Source organism: Octodon degus, unplaced genomic scaffold, assembly GCF_000260255.1.
Source record: "Octodon degus isolate 3935 unplaced genomic scaffold, OctDeg1.0 scaffold00146, whole genome shotgun sequence".
In the NCBI taxonomy this organism is placed as follows: Eukaryota; Metazoa; Chordata; class Mammalia; order Rodentia; family Octodontidae; genus Octodon; species Octodon degus.
The window spans coordinates 4,716,139-4,725,199 of NW_004524722.1; the positions used below are offsets into that span (position 1 = coordinate 4,716,139).

The window sequence follows — 9,061 nt, forward strand, 5'->3', positions numbered from 1 at the left end:
GCATGCCACCGCACCTAGTCTCAATCGTCATTGCAGCGTGCCCAAAGAGCAGGGTTGGGGCCAGCATGGCAGGCCAGGGGATCAAACTCCAGGACCCTGTGTCTGCCTAAGCAGGGATTAAATGCATATTAAATTATGTAGGAAGTGCACTGTAGGAATGCCAACCTTCAGTCATATTAACAGGGAACTTCGCAATGCAGCGAAGACATGAGTGGAAGGATGCAGATCTGCCAGGTGCAGGAAAGACAGCTTAGTAACAGAACAGCACAGAGAGATTCCGCAACAGTGAACAGGGAGGTCATGAAGACACTTACCTTGATGTTTTGGCACCTTTTGCTCTCAGAAAAGATTTTTAACAAATAAACACCAATTTTATTCACTTGAAACTAAAGGAATGCCTAAGTAATATGATGTAATGTAGCTGCCTACTCACTGCCTTATTCTGTCACCAAATCCATGTCTCACCTTGCTCTCAGGTCTGCATTAATAAGAGAATCAGCAATCTCATAGCATCAGTATGAATTTACATATGGTAAAAGATGAAAAACAAAAGAGAATTAGATACATTTACTAAAATATACATTAAATTAACTACAGTTAAACATGAACAATGTTTGCATGCTTTTATTTCTGCTAAGAGAAAAAGGAATTTTATTGAATAAGAAAATTTGTCTTCTTTAACATGAGTTTGATTCTTTTTTTTCCTGTGCTTAGAATCTATCAAAAAGATTATCCACTGCACGCCCTTTGACTGACATTCAAGGTCAATATGTAATTCTATAAGTCATCACTTAGATCACCTTGTATAAAGGAATAAATTTTGTGTAAATTCCATGTAACAATTTAATTTCCTGGATTTGCTATTTCCTAGGCACATTCTAATTCTTCACAAGCATACCAGATATCTTCATGGTAACCCACTATTATTTCAGGATATCTGAAGTATGCAAGAATTAATTTTAAAGTTATTTATTTGTACATAAATGTGTGTTATTTTCCTTAAATATAGAGAAATCTAGACCAGAGTTGACATTTTCAACAAGAAAATCACCTGAGAAGCACTTAATGTTTCTGCTCCTTTGCATGCTATATTCGTTATTGCTTATTTGTTTCTGTCATGCCTACCACATAATCAGTACTTATTCCCCAAATGTTCCATCAAATCTAAGCACAATCATGAGAATAGCAAAACTGAAGATGTAGTGCTCTCTGAAGTAACACAACTACTTGTATCCTCCCTTGAGATTTGAAATTAAAAGCATTCTGCACAATGTTTTTACACACACTGAAATATGCCCTCAGTATGGTAGCCCGTGCTTTGAAATTAAATTATTAAATGGAACTTACACAAAATATATTCTCATATTGTTTAAATGCTATGAACTCATATAGTATTCCTAGGATCATTAAGGTTTTTTTTCTTGCTTATAAAGAGAGAGAAAAGATGAAACAGGGATTAACCCTAATAAAGCACATACTGAGTGACAATGATCATAGACACAGACACTGCCACCTGTCCTTAATGTTCCCTCAACAATGCAAATGCAGTGGTCTCATATATCCATATGCAGAAAAACATACTAACAGGAAAGACTGTGGCTCTACCACTGAGCACACTGCCACCCAGAAGCTTGGTCCCTGTAGCTATGTGTTTATGCCCTAGTCATTGTTGACTTCCATGAACTGGAAAATGTTGGACTTCTGCCCTGTGTTTACAGACAAAGTCTTTAAGTTCTGAGATTCTGGTGTCCTTCCTAGTGACTTGGAGAACACAACTGTTTTAGTACAGAATATTTGAATTGCTTGTTGTATCTTGTGCAAAGGTTAGGGGCAACTGTGTGTTATGAATGCATTGGTAGGTGGTTGGACTCAAGTGTCAGAGTAGAGAGGAAACTGGTTAAGTACATGGTCACCAGCTGTTTTGTGCGGCCAGTTACACTTAATCTTTAAAGTCTAGTCCTGCCTCTCTGATGCTTTCCAACTAGCCAGTAGACTTTGGGGTTGCAACTCTGAAGGGTGTATTATGCTCAGAAGGATGTGTTTAGAAGAGGAAGTAAAATATGCAGTTATTAGTTATGTGTTATTGCTGATAATGAGAGTATTATATTATGAACAGATTAACCTTCCTTTGAGATGACTTTTAAATTAAAAATGGAGTCATGGGTCCAGGGATATAGCTCAGGGTCTAAGCACCTGCCTGGAAAGTGCAGGAACCCTGATTCATTCCTGATACTGCATGCCATACCTGCAACCAAAACCAGGCATAGTGGTGCTTGCCTGTAATTCATTTCTCGGGAGGCTGAGACAGGAGGATCACTATGACTCTGAGCTGTGTAGATAGATCCTGTACCAAATAAATGAATATACCCTTTTTTTTAAAAAAAAATTGCAGTCATGTTAGAGAAAAACTTGTGAGAAAACATTAGAGCACTTCTTTCCTTATTATCTGACTCAAAACATATGAGAATGTCTTGCTTTCAGATTCTTTGAGACACTTTACAAATATGTTAGTTGCTCTTATTAATAAGAAATTCATGCGTGGAACTATAAATAAATGAATTATCTGCTAGAAGGCTGCCAGTATTCCTTATCCTACTGAATGTTTAGACAGGGTCTAGCTAAGTCACTAAGAGGCCCAGACTGGGCTCAAAGCAGTGATCCTCCTGCCTCAGTCTCTGAGAATGCTGGAATTATGTGCATGTTCTGCTGTTCCTGACTTCATTAGTCTTTCAGAACAAGGAGTCCTAGCCAAGGATATAAAACCAAATTCACAGCAATATGTACATATTTCTTTAATGCAATTAGTATAAGGTCTACAAGGTCTCACTACACAGATCGGACTTAGAGTAATTCACGTGTATTCAGCCTCCCAAGCACTGAGATTACAGGCATGCGCACTAGCCCAGTCTCAGTCACCATGTCAGTGCACCCCAGGGGCGGGGCTGGCACAGCAAGCTGAGGATTGAGCTCTGGCCCCTGTGTCTGCCTAAGCAAGCACTTTAATCAGCTGAACAATCTGGCCAGCCCAGAAATGTGTACAGATTTGAGTGAATGTTTCTCTTTTCTAGGTTCCCAGGTTATTCTGAGTCTTCTGGGGCTGCCAGGAAGAGAACTTATTTATTCACCTCTAAATCCTGGTCCTTCCAACATAGCTTCATAAACAGTGGTTCCATCAACTTTAGACCCTTAAATCTGATTCCAAGTATATTGTTGTGAGACACTGAGGATCCAAGCCTCAGTATTATGAGGATTATTTCCAATTTATCCTGTTACAAGGTGAAGAATTTCTTATTGAGCACCTGAAATTAAGTATATTGTTATGTATTCAAAACTATTGACCTACTTTCTAAATTTTGTAGGGAATAAACAGGCAGAAAAGATGAATGTCTCATTTTTATTTACAAAACATAATTTACCAAACATTAGAGGTTATATTTAAATAATGATAAAAGAAACTTTCCTTACCTCTAGAAAGTAGAACATTAATGATCATGGTCCCCAAATAAGAGCCAGAATCATTTTTTATGAGTTCATTCTCTTCTGTCACACGTGAGAACCAAGTTGCTTTGCTTGGTCTGTATATTCTGTTCCATGAAGCTGTCACCTTCTAGACATCTGATGAGACTATTTGAAAAAGAAACATGGCTTGTTATTGTGATGCACATGAAAGTAATAAGTAAATGATATTTGACAGAATTATATTGTAGCTTATCTTAAATAACAAGCATCATTCTTAATGAATTTCTGGGAACCTTGTAAAATTTCTTATATGATCGTACAAATATAACCTACACAAGGTTAGGTATCACTTACCTGACAGTGTTACCCATTCAGATTATCATGTCAAATGAATCAAATTATTATCTAATATCTCTCTTTACACATGAAAACAAAAATACAAAAAGATATGTTGAAACTTTTCTGGATCCCTCTAGGATATCTTGACTTCAGCTCAAAAATAGGAAGATTTCATTCAGAATTTAATTATGGAAAAATAATATTAAGACCAAAGAATATATATTTTTTGAAAGTGAGAATTTCTGTTTTTCTGTAAAAATCAGGAGAATAGTGCAGATTTTTTTTGTTTCTTAACCAGGAACCAAACTCATGACCTTGTGCTTGCCAGGCAAGAGCTATGCTGCTGAGCTATATGCCCAGGCCCATACTGCAGTTTAATAACAAATATATAGAAAGGTATTAATCTACAAAATCTTGGTTGCCTGGAGAAACTGACTTAAAAAGTAAAGCAGTTTCACAATTAAGAGCAGATCAATGATTGAGATCTTTGTTATTTTGGCCTTCTATTTATCAATTTTTGAGATTAAAGTTGATTTTTTTACAAATGAATAAGTCCACTTAAATATTCGCTATACAAAAATTTCTTTACTAAGATTCCCTTATTGAATTTGCTATTTTTTAAATGTTCATACCAGCTTTTTCCTTTTTAGATCGTCCAGCCTTTCTACTTTATGTTAGAATTACATACTTTCTTCTTTGAAAAACATCCTATCGTTTTTAGCCTCACCAGAAAACATTTCACTTTAGTTACATACTTTTCAGGCAGCATTGTTATTTTACTAATTATAGCAATTTAATTTATATCCATTGATAATTTTAGGCACCAGTAATAATCTTTTATGGACATAAGAGAAAAGTAGGAAGTTGTGTATTGCTACAATTCAGGAGTCTACAATATGATAGTGTATTTGGCAATGCTTTATTCTATACATTTCTAGGGATAAATTTTTCAGTATGGTAAAAATAACATGTTTATGAACAGATTCAACTTTATTTAGTTTCTTTAAACAATATCACAATAAAAATATGTAAGGTTAATCTTATGTTCAGTACTATGTAGTACATAGTTTACTTAGCAATGACCTAGAACTAGTGAACATCAGTTATTTAATTTAAAGCAGCCTAACTTTAAATTTCAATTGGCCAAAATCATTTTGGAAAATTTCATATATATATATATATATATATATATATATATATATATATATCACCAATCAAAGTTACCTATCAACTCAATTAATTAACCTATTAACTAAATACTAGGGGCCAGGGAGATAGCTCAGTAGAATAAGCACTTGCCTGCCAAGTGCAGGGTCCTGAGTTCAATACCTGGTACCACACACACACACACAAAAAAAAAACCCCTAAATTATTGCCTGTATTATATGTAATAATGATAACTCTGAAGACCTAGCAGTTTTTATTATTAAATCAACACTATGATATTAGTCTTATCAAACATTTGCTTAAAACATTTGAGTAAATTTCTATAATGTTGGAAATATTGGCAATATTTAAGATCAATAGATATGAATTTATTTCAGGCCACTTTTTTCTCAAATAGTTATTAATTTATTTCTCTGAAATTTAGTTTCATTTTTTGTTTTATTTTCTCTCTTTGTCTTTTTTATTCATTTTAATGAGAAAAGAAAGGTAAAATAGCAATGAAACAGTTTCAAATCAGGTTAGTAGGATGGTTACAATAATTAAGACACTGCATATAGTTGTCTTAGTAGTCATTATTCAGAGAACAAGATGCAGACATATTATCTTGTCTAAACAATATTAATACGTACTTTTATTTTCAATGAACTAAGAGAAAGTAGCTGTATATCTATCTTAACCCTCTTGTGTATACGTATATATATATTTTTTTTTCCACAACAGTCTTTTATTTCCACTTTTGTGAAGTTAATGACACATGACACTAGGCTGCCTAACAACTGATAGCTAACCTTACCCAGATCAGATGGTCATTTCAGGAGTGAGGCCTCTTAGACCATTTTGAATAGAATGAATTTATTTATTTATTTATTTATTTTCTTTTCTTTCTTTCTTTCTTTCTTTTTTTTTTTTTTTCAGAATTGGGGATTGAACTCAGGCCTTTACACTTGCTGGGAAGTGTTTATTTCACTGAGCCATCTCCCTGCCTCCCAGAATTTCTTTAACAAATTTAATTTGATAATAACAGGCAGGGATCAAAAAATGCCACATAATCATAGGATACAAATATACACAAAAATAAGCACAGAAAAGAAAATACAGACATTATAGCTTTCATTTAAACATTTTCAGAGTTGACTTAACAAAGCACGGTCATGCAAAACATATTGGTTGCTTTGAAATATTTATCTCATCTTTATTAAATTTTATATATTTTTTTCAAAATCACATTTCTGGCAAAAAGGGAGAAGTTGAGGAAATGAAATAATAACTTCAGAGTAAAGAAACCAATAGTTGATGAAAATGATGTTACTTTTTTTTGTTCTCTACATACCCTTATGGAGATTGGCACAGCAATTCAGGTGAATGTCTGAATAGACGCCAGGCAGCTGTCTGGCTGCCTCCAAAGCCCATGTGTGGACAAAATATAAGACTGAAATTTGCCTTCCTTCTCTCTCATCTTTAGGTAGCTGGCATGAGTGTCCCTGAGTGCCTTGCAAGCTCCTGGTGTGTGAAGAGTGCTAACATACCAGGTATGTTAGTGAGCCAGAGTGAGAGCACTAAGGTGAAGAAGGAAAACCTGGCAGAGCTGCAGAAGGAATGGGCAAGATGGATGTGATGAGAAGCATAGGAAGAGTTTAAAGGATGGATGGAGCACCAGTAAAAAGAAGTAAGTAGAAAAAAAGAGAGAGAGGCAGAAACAGTAGGAAGGGAGAATTGCATAGAGCATTCATGGAAATCCCAAGACTCGCACGGAGATCAATGAATTTTCAGTTTGTTCTCCCAAGGATGCCAGTAAGTTGGCAATGGTCAGCTGTGATGGAGCAAAACATCTAGAAGAGAAGGGGGCATGCAATGAAAACATCTCAATGAGGAACAACAATGAAATGGAGAATGCAGAACATCCTCACAAGGATTCAGAGAAAAAAAATTCCAGTGTGGATGTCAGGGAATGACCTCCCTCAAAACAAGGAGCCAGAAAAGACATTCAGCCCATGAGTTAGGGAATAACCCATCCAAGACAAGTAGCCAGGAGGAAAGGCTTCCAGGTCAGCCAGTGCACTTTCAGAGAAAGAAGCCTGGGCTTCAAATTCAGCTTTGCCATGCCTAGGATTCCAGTACAGATGCTAGAGTATAGGCAAAAACAAAAACACAAAGCACTATCCTTACCCCAGTTCTATGGGATGTTACCTAGACAATGATCCTAAAGTCTGACTCACCCATTCAGCACCAATCAATTAGTACAGAGCAAAGAAAAAGGTGTCGAAGAGTGACCAGTTAGTCTGAATGTGCAGATCTGCTGCATTCTCAGCATGATCTAAATCTGAATCTTGGCACCATGAGTGGTAAAAGAAACAAATACCCCTGACATTTGTGAAAGGACTTTAAGGAAGACTTTATTGATGAGATGCATACAATAAGCACAGAAGCCTACTGTAGTGGGGTTTTATAGAAAAATCAGCTTTAACTACAAATAAAGAAGAAATAGAATTTCTAGCCAAGGAGCAGATTTGGCAGGGACAATCGGTGTAGAGAAAATTACTAAGAGGACTTTCATGAGTAAATAAGACTTTGGCTGAACAGATATGGCAAGAATGCTGCAGAAGGTAGCTTACAATGATCATATATTACCTGGCAAACTGCAGAGATGGCAATACTTTGAAGTATCGATTGTAACAGAATAATGCGAGTTGGAGTGTTCTTTTTAAAAGCATTTAACAGGTTTCTTACTAACATTACACAATGTAGAGATTATCACAAAAGTCCAAAAGCAGAACTCTCCTTGAGAGGAGAAGTGAAAGAAGATGGAGTAGAGTCTGTTTAAGAGAGAATCTTTGTCTGTAGGAAGAACTCCTGCAGAATACTAGAAAACAAGGACATAGCTGAATGACATTGCTTGGAGGATGACATTTTAAACTCAGGCATTAAATATTAAAATGAATGAACAAGTTCATTCCCTTTTACCTGTGTCTATTGTACCCTGCAGAATCCATTTTTCTCATTCACTTTCTCACACTAAGGAGACAATATGATGTTCACACGTGTGGGTGTGATTTATTTCACTTAAGTTTATGTTCTCTAGTTGCATCATTTACTGACAAAAGACTCAAATTTATCCTCTGTCAATAAAATAATTAAATGAAAAGATGTTTCTTTTATTATTTAAATTTTCCAGGTATATATGTTTTTCTGTTTTTACATGTTTTATTTCTCCATTGCCCATATTAATTATCATTTTTGAGTGTCAGGAACATATACAGAGCAAAATTATATGCTGAATAGAAATGTTAAGTGAAGAGGCAGTTTAGTATCTGCTAATCCCCCAGATACCATATAAATATAGGCTATCAATTTTCAAATAAATATATTTAATATGCTTTTACATGTAAGAAAAATTGTTTTCACAAAATGGGTTATAGTTATGTTTTAGAAGAGAGTATTGTTAGTGTTTATGATGGGGCCTTAGTTCATATCCAATATTATAAGTCTCACAAAGCTGATTATTTAATTGATGTATTAAGAGATTATTGTGTGAATTAGTTCCTAGATAATGTGGTACCTGTAGCTTCACTATGATTTTTCTGGTATCAATTGCTTGCTGGGTGCTGTGTGGCTAAGCATTCCTGTCAACATTTCTGCGGACACAGTTTCTCTAAGATCAGCTTCCTTATCTGCTGACTCTTCACGCAGTACACAATGGGGTTCATGAGCGGAGGCACCAAGAGCAGAACATCAGCCAACAGGATCCTAATTAGTACAGAACTGTGTTTGCCAAACCGGTGGATGATGGCCAGGGAGATCACAGGCACGTAGAAGATAAGCACAGCACAGATGTGGGAGACGCAGGTATTGAGGACCTTGAGCCTTTCCTTCTGCGACGCTATGCTCAACACTACTTTCAGTATCAACACATAAGACAGGAAAATAAATCCTATATCCAGCAAACCTGAGAGAGCCACAAATAAGCCATAGATGACATTGACCTTGTTGTCAGAGCAGGCCAGCTTCATGACATCTTGATGGAGGCAGTAGGAATGGGTTAGGAGAGTCTTGTCACAGAAGCGCAGACGTTTCAGGGTGAAAGGGAAAGGTAGAATCA

General features: G+C 35.8%; 1 protein-coding gene across 1 annotated transcript; it reads right to left on the bottom strand.

Annotated features, from left to right (window-relative positions):
• Window positions 1-8,588: 8,588 nt before the first annotated feature.
• Window positions 8,589-9,056, bottom strand: LOC111812847 (olfactory receptor 51A7-like; the record flags this gene model as incomplete). The annotated part of the gene is made up of 1 exon (XM_023702059.1): window positions 8,589-9,056. A coding segment is annotated over one exon (468 nt), but the record flags the coding sequence as incomplete, so codon positions are not given.
• Between the last annotated feature and the right edge of the window lie 5 nt (window positions 9,057-9,061).